Source organism: Sinohyriopsis cumingii, chromosome 12 (assembly GCF_028554795.1).
Source record: "Sinohyriopsis cumingii isolate HCF-2022 chromosome 12, ASM2855479v2, whole genome shotgun sequence".
In the NCBI taxonomy this organism is placed as follows: Eukaryota; Metazoa; Mollusca; class Bivalvia; order Unionida; family Unionidae; genus Sinohyriopsis; species Sinohyriopsis cumingii.
Window position 1 is genome coordinate 88,704,220 of NC_142972.1, and position 20,631 is coordinate 88,724,850.

Sequence of the window (20,631 nt, forward strand, 5' to 3'; positions counted from 1 at the left end):
GAACCCACGCAGACAAAGGTGAGATGGCAGTGATCCGTAACGGAGAGTGCTTTAGACCACTCCTCCACTCAGGGCCCCCTATGATCCTTAGCAATGGGCAATCCAATTTGTACAAACCTCCAAAAACCAAATTGCAAAGCATGTGGCTAGCATATGATTTTTAGGAAGACTAAAACAAATTCAAAGATGCAATAAAATCATAATTTCCAAGAACAGATGTATTTAAATGATTTACAAGCTATTGAATACATTTACTTCTGCACTACCCCCCCCCAAAAAAAAAAACCGAATATGAAAACAACGGAGAAAATTCATTTCTAAGTTGAAATAGAGATCAAGAAACCTAAAGAAATGTTAAAGTCAAAGATTTTATTTAATCGAATAGAAATGTACTTTTGAGAAGTTTCACTTTCATTTGAAAATTAAGAAGCTAACACTGGACATATCCTGCAACTCTGATTTACGACAGTCATTGATTAATATAACAAACTGAATTGCTTTTAAATTATTAATAAATGCAATTCATTAAGCTGCTGGATATCAAAACTTTGCAAGAAAGAGGAAATTCTTTTAAACAGTTAACCATGACTTGTTGCACTGTAAGGTTGAGAGAGTTGGCCAGGTTCTCGATTCTTCTGCCATCCTTTACACTCGTCAATCCTGCATTCCGTTTCCAATGCACGCTGTTGTTCATCTGAAAAGATGTGGCGCAGCTTTTTGGATGCTGACTGCAGCAGGTGATAACAAATTATGAGTTATTGCATTGTTTTGATACCATATAAATAGAACTACCAACTCAGGGGAAGTAGCTAAATGATTCTGAAGATGACTGACCTAGCAGATGTCTAATGTCTGAGAGGTATATTTCATTCTGAATCAATAGGATATGATAAGAAGTCTTTCAGTGAAAATCCTATATCAACTAATTTGACAAAAACGGCTGCAATTGTAGCAATATTGGATACTATATTGATACCATTTTCATTTAGGAAAAGCCAAGCATAATAAAAGGTCAAGAGGGCAAACACAATGTAGATATTACTATCAATTCAAAATACAGGACCAGTGGTGACTGGATTTTCATCAAATCAGCACCATTTTAATTTTGGGTCATCTTTGGTTAAAACACCGTATTTACATATATATCCACTGTGGAGGAGTAGTAATAGAACGATTTTCAAATTGAATAACATGATGTAAATATTAGATGTTGTAAGAGATCTAAGGACCAACTAAACAGAAAATTATAAATCTTTTAGTAAATAACATGTGACCATGTTACTATGCACCCCCTAAGAGTACCTGTACAATTTTCAAGATGACCACCATAGTAGATGTATTTCATATCAGAGGGGTATTATTTTAATTCAGGACCAAGCAGTATATATTGGTTTGATTTGCATTTTTAACTTTGCTTTAACAATTTGAGTCATATCGTTATGATATTTGCCGTGTGACAGTCTATATGATGCAACATAAGGTGAGATAGTGGTGAATTGTTTAAGGTTTAAACATGTGAGCAAAAAATCAATCTCATATATTGCAACAAGTGTGTTAAGGAAATATTAGGATAATTATACCAGCATAGTATGAACTGTCATATCGGCCTCAGTCGACATATTTTCCATTTCAAATTCTCAACGCTCTACTATCAACTACTTAATTACGCACAGCGTCCGCAACCGGATGTTTTAGTTTTAAAAATAGCGCACATGCGCAACAGAGAAAAATATTCCAACAACACTGTTAAGGCTTGGTAGCGACATAACGTATACTGCATCGTACGAAAATATACGTTGTTGAGGGTTGAAGGCCTTAACAATATCAACAAATCCAGGCTTGTAGGCTGTAACAATGGACGTATCGGGTGATAATTCAATAATGTCCGGGTTGACCAAATGCCCTTTACTCTTTACTTTGTCATATATAAATTACTGTCCTATTGTGAGAGAGTCTCTGTTCATTGAGTTTCCCAAGTACTCATCTAATTTCTCTTCTTTCCTCCTTCCTTCCTCGTCCTCCTTTTATACACTGTGCCTCTTGTGTACACACTGGAAGTCTCCACGGATTCCTTCTTATTTTCTCGGTGTCGTCTTTTCATACACCCTGATATATATCAGCACCGACTAGCACGGCACCCTGGGAGCTTCCCGAAGACATATAAGGGACTTACACCTTTGTCTCCCTACTCTACTCTTTGAAATTATCCACTCTCTCAGGGACCTTCCATCAGACTAATGGGCGAACAATTTTACCAGGCCCTATGTACATATAAATTTCCACTTATCGGATTCATGCCTTGCGCTCTACGCACGAATATCATTACTCAATGACTTATTGTAACACAATCACACTGTATATACCCATCGTTATTATGTAATCATTCATAATGCATGCGTCCTAAGAATTAAAGAATTATACATATAAATACATATGCACATGAATCCAACTCCGTCTAATTTCGCAATCGGTCGTTGACTCTCGTTCCCGGTAACTTTTCAGCAGATTTGCGTGGTACAGTTTCTCTTTGTTCTTGATTCGAGTACGGTACGTTTGACCCCCAGCCTTCTCGGTGACGACGTACGGTCCTCTCCAAGAGACTTGCAGTTTGTTGTGTTCCTCTGGCAACAGCAACAACACCTTGTCTCCAACCTCGTATTGGCGTGGTTTAGCTCGCTTGTCGTAGTACTTCGCTTTACGAGACTTCGACTGCTTGAGGTTTTCCCGCACCAACGTACAAACATCCTCTAGTTTGTTAAGAAGGTCGGCTACGTACTGGTAGGTAGTGCGTGTCTGTTTCAGCACGACTATGGGACCTCGTACAGTTCTCCCTTGTAGGAGCTCGAAAGGGAAAATCCCAAACTAGCCTGTGACACCTCCCGATATGCAAATAGCATGGCGGTAATATAACGATCCCAATCCTTAGGACGGCCTTCACACAACCTCTTGAGGGTGTGTTTCAGGTTCCCGTGGAAGCGTTCGACCAATCCGTTGAACTTGGGATGATACGGCATGGTAGTGAGATGTTTAAACGACATCAGCCGATTCACCTCCCGCATCACGTTCCTTGATCGGTCAGAATTTCTTCGGGTACTCCAACTCGTGACCAAATCCCAAGCAAAGCCTTCGCACCAGTTTCCGAGTCGATATTACGCAATGCGACAGATTCCAGGTGGCGTGTAGCGTAATAGATGACGCCCAAAATACAGCGATTTCCGTATGCAGACGCGGGTTTTATCGGTCCTATCAAGTCCATCGCGACATGGCGGAATGGTTCATCGATGATAGGTGTACTTCCCAGAGGAAAGGGCCGATGATCTGTTTTCGGCGTCATCCTCTGACACTTGTGGCATGAAAGACAAAACCGCTTAACATCTCCCTGGAGCCCCGGCCAGTAAAATCCTTTTACAAGACGGTCACGAGTCTTGGCAATTTCCATGTGTCCCCCAAAAAGACTTTTGTGCACAAGCTTCAAAACTTCCTCTCCCTTCGGCTTAGGTACTACGACCTGCTTGAAGTGCTTGTGACCCTTCTTGGCGTGGCGGTACAAGATGCCTCTCTTGTAGACAAACATTACTTTTCCACTTGGGAGTTCTCTTCACCGTTCCATCCTCAGCGTGTTGCCGCAACTGGTTCAGAGTTGTGTCTTCTTGCTGAATTTTCTTCAGCTGGGTTGGTAGCAAGTTACCAACCGGCGGCGTCTTAGCTTCAATCGGTGGCGACTTTGATATAATATTGATTTCTTTTAGCGCATTATCGATTTTATGTTCATTAAAATAACAGTGCAGTTGTATGGTCACGAGAGAGCGAGAGAGAGAGAGAGAGAGAGAGAGAGAAGTTTAATCAACCTGGATATCATATTCCTCTCTTTAACCGCGTTATCTATTGTATCGACATTACATGGACATCGTGTCTATCTAGTCACGAGATAGCGAAGTAGAGAAAGAGAGATCCAAATTATCTTGTAATTACTTACACGCGATATCACGCAGATAAGAGCTATTCGATCTGTTACATGCATAGTATCGTGCATATAAAAAATTGAGGCTGTTATATACATTTAATAAACACGATATCGTTTATACTCATGAACATGCAAACACAGTAGGGACTTCCAATGTAAACTATATATTCTTCTTTAAATTTTCCAACAAAACCTCTCAATATCCTATATTTATAAACTACTGCTACAAAAGTAGACATTTCGTTTTGTAACCGACTATACTGTTTGAATTAAGGTTCTATATTTAATAAATATACCGCTAATTTAGCACTGCAGCATACTCAAGTCAATAATTTTACTTAGTCTCAATTTGTTGCGAGAAAGTTTCATTCTATAGTTTATCCTTGTATAGTTTCATGTGGTGTATATTGAAAATAATAATAATAATAATAATAATAATAATAATAATAATAATAGTGAGCAATTGTAAATCAGAAAAGTGTACAACAGACCATCCGCAGCTTAAGAGCTGATCAAGTTATGCCAGGTCATTATTGCATTGACATCGGTTGCTTAAAGCATTGTAAAAAGTAGTATACGACAGGTATTTGTTTCACTTCTGCTAAGCAAAATTCGTGGCTTGATAATTGAGGCATCATTTGATGGATTAATAAATTTCCGTCTGTATGCTTCTCATGGGTGGAAAAAAGAGCTATTGAGAATAAGTTGATCAGAAAAGTCTGTTTTAAACTAGGCTTACTGAATGAATGCCATTATCATGTCTTTGTTTCTAAACCTTGATCGTTGTATCGTGTGAATATGTGTTTTTAGGTTTCTGATTTGATAGACACAAAATACACCTATACATCCTTGTATCTTGAAGAATAACGTTCAACATTTGTAGTTGAGCTTTTCCTAATCTCGTACAAAATCTTTTGGCTTATGTATAATGCTTTCTTGTAAATTCTTACTTCATTCGTATACAGATTTCTGGTAAATTCTGATTTCATTCGTGATAAGGATATGTTTTCATAACGAGTTCCAGAAACAACAATAGCACAGTGAATATGTGTGGATATTGCCATGATAGGCATTCATTCTTATCGTGAAGAGTTATATGGTAATTTCGGACTGTTTTTTTTCTACTATAAAGAGAAATTATGACTGTGAAGATATGAAAGTATTGTAACGGTTTTGATCACGTAGTACTTACTTTTTCCTATACTTTTAGAATAGAACAGTAAGTTTCATCACATGATACTTCACTTCCCTAATACCTTTAGAATACATCATCATTATACACTAATACCACTTTATTGGTAGCAACGTTATTATCATAATAAACACGTTAAGATTCATAACAAACTCTACTTACACTTACATATTAAACACATTTATTCAAGATCAAAACTGAAAATAAAAAAATAGAATATGCAGCGAATAATCAAATAATCAGAACTCTGGAGTTATTGGAATTCTTCATGGCAGTGGAGATGCTAACTCTTACTTGAGATTGTTTTGCTTGTTGGTAGTTATTAATGTTCAGAGGGAAATATCACCTACTTTCTTTATGTTTGAACTGCATCCTCCTCGGTTTATCTTTCCGTAATATAAATATATTTATAAAGGGAGACTAGACTCTTTATTAGTATCACTTACAATCTTGGCATATTTTTGTACTCGATTTTTAACGATGATGATAGCCGAACTTGATGGCAGGGCAATGGAGCGTGAAAAACAACTTGTCATGTGACGTTTGAAATGCCAAAAGTGTTAAGTGCTTTAACGGTAACCCATACAACTGATAATTGAAGTGCTGCCTTGTCTATACATAGATATTATTTTTGTCCGACCAGCATAAAGAAATTCGTGAAATTTAGAGTTTCGGTTTTGGAAAGTTTAACTGGTAGATATAGACATGTTTAATCAATGACTATGTATGTAGACAATGGAATAAGTGTGATAAAGGGAGTGTTACATCCTCTTCCAATGACTATACTACTACTTAAACTACTTAATTGGCGTGATATGTTTTAGAAACAATTTACTCATTCAACGATTACATCAAATTAATAAGAAACGGGTGATATGTGTCCCAACTCCTTGGCCAACTCATTGATATTTATACAATTATAAATTGTTACCAATTTATCTTTGGCGACAAGAACTATGCCTTGAAATATATATATATATATATATATATATATATATATATATATATATATATATATATATATATATATATATATATATATATATTCATTTATTTATTTATTCATTTATTTATTTATATATACATACATACATAAACTTATAACTAATTACAACTGAAAAAGGATCTTATATAGATGAATTATACACATAAAGAAATTACTAAATTGCAGACGATTACTCAAATTCTAATTCTATTGTCTAAATGTATCTTGCAGTTGATCACCTGGTTGAAATAAAAAGTTCATAAAACGGTATTCAAGAATAAATAATATGTTATCTACAGAAGTTGCTGAAATGTAAAATTGAGTAGAACATTATGTTTTGCCATTTTGCGGATGAGAGTACCTAAATATTGACCGTGCTTATACATTGCCATGGAACTTGGGTTGGGCGTTTCATTCTGCAGCATATAGACGAGAAATTTGGTTTTGCCGTTCCCTTCTACTGTATGTTCAAGGTCGAGATAGTATGTGGGGTCGCTTACCAGCATGCATGCTTTTAGAATACCCGTAAATAATGAAATTAAACTTTGCTCACCTGTATGATAATACCATTTATTCGTATTTATAAAGAGCATGTGACTATTAACAAGCATTCTGGAATTGCACTTCCTGCTTTGTTCGGACTCAATTTATATTCATATCTAATTATATTTGATTCCTGTCTTAGGAAACCGGAATGACTAAGTGCTAATGAGAAAGTATTACTAGATCGGTACTTAGGTGTGTCTTCTACGCACGATACCAATACCACCGGGTCTGTATTATCAACTTTGCAAATGTGTGCATGGAAGATATCGTCTAGGGGCCAGTGCTTACATGCAAGGCAATGGGTTCCTTTTACTCGCTGACCCAGGATCGAGTCTCTATAAAGGACGAATTAAAATTATCTCAACTGTACGATAATATTATATATATATATATATATATATATATATATATATATATATATATATATATATATATATATATATACATAACATGTATGTAAGTATGCATGCTTGTATATATATGCATTTGACATGGGTTTACTCAGTTTATATATATATGTATATATATATATATATATATATATATATATATATATATATATATATATATATATATATATATATATGTATATAGATAGATAGATAGATAGATGCAGATATGTAAATATGTATGCATTTTAAGGGAATAATATTGAACGTTTATATCAAACGATGTGTCTTATTTCATTTTTGGATATAAAAGCAATAATTATTTGTTACTAAGTGTCTCAAATTTACAAGAGTAGAAACCCCTAATCTATACCAGAATAAGGTTAGAAAGTGTCATCTAGTAACAGTACAAGTGTGGATTAAAAGTACAAGTGTGGATTGTCTTGGCTTATACAAGTGTAAAGCTAGAACGTCTCGTCCTATACCTTTGTATGCATACAGTTAATTACCCTATGGAACATGGTCAAAAGGTCTCATCCTGTACAAGGGTGTCTTATCTTATATATGAATAAAGTTATAAAGTTTTATTGTATACAAAAAAATCAAGACTTACTCCAAACCTGAATAAGGTTCGAAAGTGTCCTTTTATTCAAGTATAAGGCTATATGGTTATACCATAATTCATATGGTTTCTAACCTTATACCAGGATAAGGTTAAATTGTATAATGTTATGAAAGTAGGGTATCTTCCTCTAAACAACAATAAACAAAGAGTGTTTTTCCTTAATACAAAAGAGTTAGAACATATCATGTTATATAATTATAAGGATAGAGTATATTACCCTGTATAAGAATAAGAATAGAAAGAACCTTATACATGTATGAGCATTACTGTGTTTACCTTTATACAAGAATAAGGTTAGAACGTTTTATCATAACATACAGTATAGAACTTGTACTACCGATATCTATAAAATAGTTTCCTTGAAAGTACACATATTCAAATTCCAATACCATTGTCATAGTCCTAGTGTTAAGGTTTGAAAGGGAAACTCTTATGAATCTAGTTTTATGGCTGGAGTATAATTACATTTATATATGGCATGAATATATTTTCAGTATTATGGAGCCATTGTTATAGTCTGCATGTAACAACATTGTTATGACCAGTGTCTTTGCCTGAATGTAATACATCACCATTGTTATGGTCCCAGTGTTATGGCCTGAAGGTATTATTATTGATATGGCACATGTAATATGACATGAATGTAATACCCCTGTTATGACAAAAGTTTATGGTATTATGCATATTTAATTTATTTTGTGATTTTTTGTCATTATGTTATGTATTATTGTAATTTGTAATTCACCTTGTCCAAAAACATGTTCACTGTGTACCTGACTAGGGCCATTCGTTTATAGTAGCCAACTTAATACATAGCGAACATTTCCTCTATGAGAAGTGACTAGATATTTGTAATGTAAAATGTTTAATTTAGTCTCAGTCTTGGAAAGTGGACTTCTTTTGTTTAATAACTTGCTCTACCTGATATTAACTACATTTGGTAGCACATTTGACTCTGTTGACAACATATAATTTTCTTGAAATTCGCTTTTGACCCTCATCCTGATCTTACTTATGAGTCTTAGCTTTTGATATGTTGTTTACTTCAGAATTTTCTCATTATATCTGTAACAAATTGAAGCAGAATCATTTGTATTGTTGGGACAAGTTTTGATTAGGATTTAAGTATTATACAAATAATTATTCACTGGGCAGAGATATTAGCTTGGAATTATTGTGAAATCAGAAAAGGACATCGTGAATTATATTATTGTGACACAACAAAATACCATTGGCACATCTGCCACTACAGACACATCAACACATTTGAAGTTGAAATTTATTTGGAATGCAACTTAAATTTAATTAGAACTTTATTCATTAGTACTGCTGATATAATGTTTTTAACAATTTGAAATTTTATTTAAAGTTCTGTAAGTTCGTTCGAAATTTTCACTTTATATTCTAGGGATATACTTTATCTGTTGAATTTTGCGAAATTGTTGGTTTTAATTTTTTCTGTTACATTGCTTAAGATCATAGTGTCATTGTAATGGCCTGAATATAAATAAATTGTTATAGCCACATTATTATGGCTTGAATGTAATACCATAGACATTACCCCAGTTATGGACTGAATGTAATATCATTGTCATAGCCCCAGTAGTATCATCCAATGAAATATAATTGTTACAACCTCCATGCTATATCCTGAATGTAATAACATTGTTATAACTCCAATATTATGACACATTGTAATACCATTGTTATCATGCATATGTTATGACCAATATTGTATGGCCTTAATGTTATACAAATATTATGAGCCCAGTGTTATAGCCTGAATATAATACAATTGTCACGACCCATGATATGGCCTGAATGCAATAACATTGTTATGGTCACAGTGCTGTGATCTGAAAGTACTATCATTGTTATGACACAGTATTATTGCCTGAATATACTATAATTTGTTCTTACCCAAATAGTGTTGCCTGTATGTAAAACTATTGCAATGGTCCAAGTGTATTGGCCCGAATGTAATATCATTCAAGGGACATAACGTTGTTATGAGCCCTGTGTTATGCCACAATGTAATAACATAATGGAGCAGCATATAAGTGTGCAGATGCTTGTCTGTAAACATGTCCTGGATTGTTTTAGTACAATTGAGCTAAAGCTATTTACTTTGGAGGCATTACAATTTAAAACACTATTTCATCGTTATTAGTAGGTACCTGATTAGACCTACATACTAATACAGTTACTTTTAATTTTTAGTTTCTGAATTTGTTTTATGAAAACCTTGTTAACACAATTGACCACAGACTTCTTAAGATTGACAAATAAAATCTTATAGGCACAGTTTTATATCCATCTTTGTTTTATGCTATATTTCAAGAGATGTAATAAAGTATGAACAAAATAACAGAATTGCTTGAGTGGTGTCAGGAAACACATCAATCACAAATAATTGGTTACAATGCAATTTACAATCTTAATAACAATAAAGAGAATAAAAGACCTAGAAAACGTTAATTAAGCTAATAAGGACTGGTAATCTTTTTTTCTGCAAAACCCCCAAATGTCAAAATGGTCTTTCATTCAGAAAAAGTAGCAATAACACAATATGTAAGATGGATCCTATGGTGTCCATATTGACTGTTATATGGACATCATTTTCTTGTAAAACCAACCAGACACAATTAGTCCCATATAAAAATGGTGCTAATCTAACATGGCTTCTAGGAATACAATCTTGCAAATGTTGTTACCATTATTCCTACTCAACAGAAAATCATATTGACATGGTGTTTCCACCAGAAGCAAGGGTACCATGTGGACCCGATATCACTCACCAATGTTGATTAGGGTACTAAATGGATATATACATATATATATATATATATATATATATATATATATATATATATATATATATATATATATATATATATATATATATATTCAAAGAAATAGAATAACCGCATATCTAGCTTACAATCAAACTCTCAAGTTCTTTATGATACAACCTCAATAAAAGTAACATGCTAAGTCCATCATCAGTAAGATTACCTCATTAATATGAGCAGATCTCTCTTGTTGTAGAACCTGTCTAACAATATATTGAACAATACTTAGCAACATCCCATTTAAACTAGACATCCATAGTCATAATAAGACTAGGCAATGAAAAGCAAGATAATCTCATTAATATATATGTACATCTGTGCTGACAGGTTTAGCATTCAGGCGTATAATGACACCATTAATATTTATCTATTGTTTTTACTATTAAATGCGATGCCTCGATGACTTTAGTCATATTCCAAGTTTGTTCAAGCAGATCTGAAATATACCTTATTTAGTGGTTGAAAACTCTGCCTGTCAGCTGCAACACAATGCCATTAATATGCACTTTGTTTGCTCATTCTCAAACTTGTCAGATGTCGTGATGATATAAAACCATATTGCAAACGTTCTCACAATTCGATCAGAAAAGTTTGGTTTCTAAAATTTTAACATGACCTGTGAATTATATGCATTATTACCAAATTATTATGCACGAATCCTGCTCATTATTAGTCTTGTCTTTGATCATGTTTAATACACCTGAATTCTAAGTATGATCAAAATTAGATTAGAAAATTATGGATTGCATAGTAGCAGCAATGTAAATAATTATGATGCAAGATCATCTCTTCATTCTCTTTAGAACTTGCTAAGATCAGATCTGAGTAAAATCTTGGTATAAACTTATATTTAAAATAGGATCAAAATCAAAACAGTAATATAGTAATTCTAATCATAATTAATATCACTCATAGAGACAACATCATAACGATTACTAATGCTAAATACAAGCTAGAATTTATCAAGCATCTATAAGTTTATGATTGAAAGGTTAAACAATTAAAAGAAAATGTCAATAAGTACTTAACATTTACCAAAGAACACTATTTGTTTCCTCTGAACTCATGGGCCTCAAAAGGAGTCTTGTCATATTTTTCTTATATCTTTGTTACGGATTTAATGAATCAGCTGAAATACGTCTCCCTTATTGAGATCATACTTCTTACAATATTTACAACTGATAACACAGAGGTATTATTGTGGCCTGAAGATTTTTATATCTACTCTATTTACAAGTGATTTATAAGCAGTATTAACATTAACTGTCCAAAGTGAAAATTTCATTAGTAAAAACTAATAACAACCAAGTATTTATCTGGACTATACAAAGTGACATTTACATTATTTGCAACTCATAAAAAAGAGATATTAATGTAGACTGTACAATTGACTATTTACATTATTTCAGCTAATAACAAAGGGATAAGAATGTAGACTGTATAAGGTGATATTTATATTATTTACAAATAATAACAAAGAAGTATTTATACAAATATACAAATTAATATCACATTATTTGTAACTAATGAACCGAAGGTATCAATATAGAGTATACAGAGTTAAATTTACTTTATTTACAAATGATAGCGATGACAGCAATACATGTATGACCAAAGTCCTCATATTAATTGGGGTGGAGAATGGTTTACTGTAAGAAGATGACATCAACAAAGGTTTATTTTTGTGCAATCATATATATATGTACATTATATCCCATCTAAATGACATTGTGTGAAGTTATTTCAAAGAGTTTTATTCTGCACTGACATTCTACGAAAGCATTTACGAAATACTGTCATCAGATGATTTAGTTGAATCTGGGGAAAGACATGAAAACAAATCCTGTACAAGTCTTTCAAGTGTTTCAATTCTTCGTGGGTGTGTTTGAAGAGTATCAATGAATGATGTTCCTTGAATTGTCGACATCTGGATGCCTTGAATCTCTCTAGAAATTTCCTTCTCAAAATCTGGGTCACCACACTGCTTAGATAAAGCCACCAGCGATGTACAGATATCATTCCAAATCTTTCCGTAATCATTTATATTCACCATGGTTGATCTTGCATGAGCAACTATTTTATTTCTTTCATCTCTTAAATGCAGAATCATGGTCCGTTGGTGTAGACTTATAGTGGATACAATGTTATTAATTAAGGCAGATAAAAGTGTAATATCATAGTCACTAATGTTGGTGCTTCCTCCAGGTGGAAACATGATTTCCATTTGGGATTTATTTAGTATTTTCTTCTTCTTAAGCTTGTCAATAGCTTTCCTGTTGTTGGCAAGATACTGGTCAAGAGAGCAGCTTGGAGTGACTGTATGATAAAGCAGTAGGCGCCTTAGTACCCTGGATCCAACATTTAACAACAGACATGCAATGTGCATGAACCTGTCTTTATCATCAACTGTTGCGGCCGGCACAATAATAGCTGGTGATGAACTTGATGATGGGGATGGCATATAACCAGCAGTTGGGGACTGTATGGAATTAAATGTTGGGGCCCTCAACTGACCAGCTTCAGTGGAAATGATTGCTGGGGCTTGCATGTGACCAGTAGTTGTAGAAATTGTGAAACCAGATGTTTTGGCTTGTACGACGTCAGTTGTCTCGGAAACGGGCGCTGGGTCTTTTATGGAACTAGCAGTTGTGAATGGTGTTGAACTGGTTATTAGGGTTTGCAAGAATCCAGTTCCTATTGAAATTGATGTAAGGGATGGCATGGGACTATCACTTGTGGATATTTGGGAACCATATGCTTGGACTGAGCCAGCTGTTATCGATTGTATGTAACCACTTGGTGTTTCTACGACATTCGCTGTTGTGGAAGTGGATATTTGGGGTGGCACGACACCATAGTTTGTTGTACTTGATCTAGGGTCTGGCACGAGACTAGCAGTTGTGGATTGTGCTGAACCAGACGATGGAACTTGCATGGTATCATCAGTTTTGGAACCCGATTCTGCTACCTGCATGACGTCAGCTCTCGTGGAAATAGATTCTGGATCTGACATAAAATCAACGGCTGTGGATGATGTAAAACTGGATTTTGGATCCTGCAAGAGACCATCTACCGTGGGAGTCGATGTTGATGCTGCCATTGGACTAGCAGTTGTGAATTGTATGTAACCATGTGTAGTTGCTTCCATAATGGAAGTTAAAGTTCGGGTTGGCATGACATCAGATTGTGTTGTACTGGATGCTGGGCCTGGTGTGGGAGGAGTTCTTTCGGATATTGTGGATTCCTGTGTTGGATGTTTTATGACATCAGCTGTTGCACAACGGAATGTAGCTACTTGCAAGATATCAGCTGTTGAGGAACACAATGCTGGGTCTCCCATGGGACCAACATAAAGCATGGAACAGGATGTTCCGTCTTGCAGGTGACCAACTGCTGTTGAACTCGATATTTGGACTTGCATGGTATTAGCAATTGTATCCAGTGTGGAACTGGATGTTTGGAATGGGTCAGCAGTTGTGTAATGTATGTAACCGGATTTTGGTGCTTCCTGGACATTTGCTGTTGTGGAAACGGATGTTTTGGATGGCATGACGTCAGTTTCTGTGGTACTGGATGTTGGGACTGGCATGGGACCAACCGTCGTATTTGGTGAATAACAAAGTGATGCAGCGTGCATGGTATCAGCAGTTTTCGAACTGGATGTTCGGTCTGACATGAAAGCATTAGATGTGGATGGTGTTGAGCTAGATGTTTGTTTCTGCAAGAGACTAGATGCTGTGGAAGTCGATGTTGGTGCTGATATTGGACTAACAACTGTAGACATTGCGGAAATGGATGCTGAGGCAGGACCATCAGTTATGCAATGTATGTAACTATCGGCTGGTACTTGCATGGCATTGTTTGTTGGATTTGATGTTTTGGATGACATGGTATCAGATGATGTGGTACTAGATGTTGTAAATGGCATAAAACTTGCAGTTATGTATGGTGTGGAACATGATGATGGACCTTGCAGGACATTAGGTATTTCGGAACTGGAAACTACTACTTGCATACCTTTAGCTGTTGTGGAACTGGAAGTTGGTTCTGACAAAGGAGCTGCTATTTTGGATAGTGACGAACTGAATACTGGTGCTTTCATCATATCGGTTGTTGTAAAATTAGATGTTATGGATGGCATTGCACTATCAGTTGTGGATAGTGTGGTACTGGATGCTGGTACTTGCATGTCATCAGCTGTTGTGGAAGTGCATGTTGGAGATTTTATGGGACCAGTTGTTGTTGACGGTGTAGAAGCATATGTTGTGGCTTGCATTTTATCAACTGTAGTGGAAATGGATGCTGCTACTTGCATGACATCAGTTGTTGTAGACCTGAATGCTGGCTTTGACATGATACTAGCAGTTGTGGATGGCGTGGAACTAGTTCTTGATGTTTGCAAGAGACCATCTGCTATGGAAATCAATGTATGGTCAGTCATGGGATTACCAGCAGTCGTGGGTAGTGCCTGACTAGATCCTGGGGTTGTAATAACTGTTGTGGATTGTATGTAACCATATGCTGATGCTTGTATGACACCATCTGTTGTGGAACTGGATGGCTTGGATGGCATAACATCAGTTTTGACGGTACTGGATATTGGGACTGTCAGGGGACCAGCAGTTGTGAATAGTATGGAACCCGATGATGAAACTTGCATTGTATCAGCTGTTCTGGAAGTGGTTGATACTACCTGGATGACATCAGTTTTTGTCGAACTAGGTGTTGGACCTGACATTTCACCCGAGGAGATGATTTCCGTGGAGCTGAATGGTGTTGCCTGCACGACAGAACTAGGTGTCCTGTCTGACACTAAAGCAGCTCTTGTCGATGGAGAGGAATTTGACGTTGAATCTTGGAGGAGACTAGCTGCTGTCGAACTCGATCTGACTGACATATGACTACTGGTTGTGAATAGTGTCGAAACGATTGTATGGGCTGGACCAGCAGTTGTGCATTGCATGTACCAATGTGTTGGTGCTCGCATCATATCAATCGTTGAACAACTGGATCCTCGGGATGGCATGGTGTCAGTTGTCGTGGTACTGTATGTTGTGGCTGGCATGGTACAAACAGTTGTGGAAGGTATGGAAACATATGATCTAGATTTCATGACATCGGCTGCTTTGGAACTGGATACTACCACCTGTATATCGTCAGTTGTTGCAGAACTGAATGTTGAGTCTGACATGGGGCCCTCAGTTATGATTGGGGTGAGACTTATTGCTGTTGCCTGCATTACGCCAGTTGTTGTGGAACTTGCTGGGGCTGGAATAGAACTGGTAGTTGCGGATCGTGTGTGACTGGATGCTAGTGCCTGCATCGCATCACGTCTTGTCGAATTGACTGTTGGTGACAGTACGAAACCACTTGTTGTGGATGGTACAGAACCAGATAATCTGTCCTGCATGAAGCCATCTTTTCCGGAAGTGAATGACGTGGAACCAGCTGTTGCATCTGATGTAAAACCCAATTTTAGTGAATGCGTGGTATCAACAAATGGGTCCGGTGTGGGACTGAATGCTAGGACTGGCGCAAGACTGAGAGATGCTGTAAATAGTAAACAGTAAATAGTAAACAATACTAACGTTTTTAAATTATATTTAAGCTGCCTTTCAAGAGTGCAAATACTTTAATACACGAGGATATATATATATATATATATATATATATATATATATATATATATATATATATATATATATATATATATATATATATATCCATCTATCTATCTATCTATATATCAATATATGTATATATATATATATATATATATATATATATATATATATATATATATATATATATATATATATATATATATATATATATAAATCTTAGGGTAAGAAGGATAAGTAATTTTCGAGTAGAAATGCTACGACAAAACAAAATTATACAGTCGGTTAAATTGTGCTTCCATACTATAATTTTCATCTTCTGTTTGTCATAAGAATAAATGGTAATTACTGACTAGAGACTTGTGTTGTACTCTAGCACACATTGCCTAAATTACAACTGTAGTTCTGGCTTAAAGGTATGCTTTAGAGAAATAAGAGTATATTAAGAGCATATTGATGCATTTCTAATGCAAAACATCCCGCAGAGGTAAAATCGGACATTATGATATGTATATATCTTTCCCATTATTGAACTCGTTATATATCTTGATGATACAAGACAATTGAACAAACTTGATCGACATCTAATCAGAAATATAGTTTCTTGTATTAAAAACTTTAAGCAGGTGGATGCAGGGACATCTCATTAATGTGTGTGGATCTCGCCCAATATCATATTGAACACAAATCATGATTTAAACGTATTCATAAAGTCTTATGACAATCCTATCCAGTTAAAGCTCAACCAATTTGATGCACATGACTTGCTCATAATAAAACTCATCCAGCATCTTGTATTACGACTATATGGTATTACAAGAAAATATAGAAAACTAACAAGTTTTATTTCAATCCCCAAGTCCAAATGTATGAATCTCCAATTGATTTTCAGTGATATTCCTACTACTGTCCAATATTGAATGTGTTGATGTGTCTGTTATCTCGAATATGCTAATGTGCCAATGACCTGTAGTGTGAAGATGTGCTAACAATTATTTTTATATATCTCAATAATATAATCAAACATATTCTTGTCTGAATTAACTATAATTCCAAATTAATGTTCCAGACCATGAACATTATTACTAGCAAGCACTTTGTCTTTCCAGTTAATACTATTTTGAAATAAATAACTATACCCAAATAAAATACTGAGCACAACAAAAAGACTGATTCTGCTAAAAATAGTAAGACTATTATGTACACTAACTTGATCCTTCAACCTATCGATTCAAAATTCAAACCTTTTATGACCTAACAGTGACCAAACATTTTATATGTCGCTCAGACATATTAGTTATTAAATTTTGTAGGGCATCTACAACATACAATATGTACTAGAAATTTGCCGATTGTTAAGACGTAGGAAAATGTTACAACTTGTTTTGATTTGACCTAACTGCTCAGGTGGCTAACATATTATTGGCATGTTTTATTGTCCATTAGTACAACTTGACTAAAGTTGACCAATTACAGGCTGGCTTGCCGAGTTCCTTGCTATCTTGCCTCTCTCGGACATCGTATAACGGTGGAGATGTGGAGCAATTTCCACCCACCTAAAGCTAGGTGTCCCGATATAAAGTCATCGCTGTGACCAATCGCAACGGGCTTTCCATACTGCTTGGGTCAACACCTAGTACAGTCAATAATGGACTGAAATCAACTCTGTGTTAACACGTGTGTTGGGCCCATTCCCCCTCATGAAACCCATTCTTTGAGGTCGTTAGGGACATATAGTCCTATGACCTAATTCCTTCTCCCATGAACATTTAGCATCCCACTGTGCGGGAATTAACCCGTCGCACATGCCCCTTTGAGCGCACGCGACGTAAATCTAAGTAATCAATCAATCAATCAATAATATTTTTGTATCCAAATCTAGGTAATGTATAATGTGTAATGGCAGAGAATGGGCACTGTGGCATCAAATAATTGCAGTACGATCACTCTAATATATACACATATACATATACATACATACCATACATACATACATATATTTAGATAGGTAGATAGATAGATGTATATGTAGGTTGGTAGGTAGCTAGGTGGTAGATAGATAGATATATAATATATAGTTAGGTAGATAGATTGATTCATCGATATCCTGTTTTACCTTCAACTATATGGCAAGTTATATATGTTACTTCCCTGGTTGTTTTTAACATTGCTGGATATATGAACATGATGATACAAATGCTGTATGCCCTTGAGTAGACCCATGTTAGCCTGCGTGAGTACCGAAACCAATTATACTGGATTACGCGTCCATAGCCATAATAACGGAACTACATCAGATTCTTCAAGTAATATTAAAAATGGCAGAATATATATATATATATATATATATATATATATATATATATATATATATATATATATATATATATATATATATATATATATATATATATATATATATATATATATATATATATATATATATATGTGTGTGTGTGTGTGTGTGTGTGTGTGTGTGTGTGTGTGTGTGTGTGTAATAAACTGACTAAGAACAGTGTAAAACTATTATCTAACTAGACTTAGCGCTTTCGATTCTGAATAAGTCTTTTTCAAAGGCAAATACAAAACATAGAGAAGACAAACAAACAAAACAGAAATATGGTTGTTATTGCAAAACTTTACGTGAATATGACTTGTTGCGGATGCTGGGAGAAATTTTATATTGACCTAGGCATCGATGAGCCATAGCGACAGCTGTTATGTCAATTTATGTACACACACACACACATATATATATATATATATATATATATATATATATATATATATATATATATATATATATATATATATATGACGATTTAATGTATGGCATCAAGCTATTGGGTATAATAATCAGGATTTTACTGGAAGGAAATGAAAAATAAATAATAATACTAATAATGTTCACTTACAGTAGAAATACATAGGAAAAATTAAATTTAAAAGAAAAAACTTATTCTGACCGACTTTCCTTTGGAAGGCAAATGAAGAATTAGAACAAAATTGTGCTTGCGTCAGTCAATGCTCTATAAATAGCACGGAACCATGTATATGTTTGTTAAACCAGGACCCATACAACATACATATGAACTGAAATTAAATGACCTTGAGTCTTATACAGACAAAATGAAATCAAAATAAGTAATATAATTGACTATTTAATTTTTTTACATTGATCACATGTCATTATTTTTGAGGATACGAATGAACACTTAATCAGAAACTAATCAAAATTTTAAAAAATCGTGATCTTCGAGGATCTCATTCTTGCGTCCATATTTGCTTTCTTGCCATATATTCCAAAAGCGAAGATTAGTTTATTATCATCTAGAAAATGATTTTTTGGGGAGATTTTGTATTCTGCCCAGTTGATCCTCGAAACCTTAGATTGTTCAATCATCCGTTATGCCCTCATCGTATAGGATCCTAATAGTCATGGTGACACTCATAAAAGACATGTTAAATGGGCGCAACTGGATTTATTCAACCTTACCAAACCTAAAACACAGTGACCGCATTTTCACACATAAATGTAGCACTTCTTGTTATCCTTGTTACCTTAGGCTCTATTTCTTCTACAATCATGAAAATGTGTCTACTAATACACGTCAAGTCACGTAACTCAACCATATTATGAGATTATAAAGAATCTAATTTACCTGTGCAAATAATGCTTCTTATTGTCAACAAATTATTTAATATAACTTCAACATCTTGGATCTTAGTTCACATATAGTTATGACAACAGGTTAGTAGATGTATCACAATGATATTAAGCTGGCCATACTTTATAAACTCAGTCGGTGATCCAGTCGGTGACAAGAAGCCAGGAATGTGATGGTATTCCGCTGGGGTAGAAATTTGTTGTACTCTGGAGCGCCAGTTCTCAGAGAGATATAGCGGTGTATCACTCCAAATACAACGAACAATTTTAAAGAACCTGAGATAGCTATACTCGGGGTAGTGAAACCGACGGAGTTACCGCTACAATATGTTTTCTCAGGAGGTATGAAGCAGATATTATTGAGGGACATTATGTGAAAATATACTATATTTTCTCATGTAGCATGAAGCAGATAAATTCCAGGTCTTGACTGTGAAATAATGAATTTTTGATATAACAATACAGTGCAAATTTCAAAAAGCAGAGTGAATGTTTGTCATTTTTTATTTTATGTGTCTATTTAAAAAAGTGATATAAAACTTGTTTCGCCTTTTGACTAATTATTGGTTTCCTTCTTTTCAGTCTATTATAGATTACAGAGATGAAAGATAAACTGTGTGATCCTCTTCATCAGCCACATGAAATGCCAGATGTGAAAAAACTTACCGGGTGTTATTTTTTGTTGGGCTGCTTTTTGGGCTCTTACATCTTGTTACGTTAGATCAACAGCTGTATTTGAGCAAATGCACAATTTATCCAACATAATTTATTGTAAACATGTGAGGATTGT

General features: G+C 34.9%; 1 protein-coding gene across 1 annotated transcript in view; it reads right to left on the minus strand.

Moving 5' to 3' along the window:
- Nucleotides 1-10,631: 10,631 nt before the first annotated feature.
- Nucleotides 10,632-20,631, minus strand: part of LOC149786934 (uncharacterized) — a 93,610-nt gene continuing 83,610 nt past the window's right edge. Inside the window, exon 14 of the mRNA XM_089975999.1 lies at nucleotides 10,632-16,103. Within this exon, the coding sequence (XP_089832125.1) occupies nucleotides 12,337-16,103 (3,767 nt within the window). The 3' untranslated portion in view covers nucleotides 10,632-12,336. The remainder of the gene's footprint in view (nucleotides 16,104-20,631) is intronic.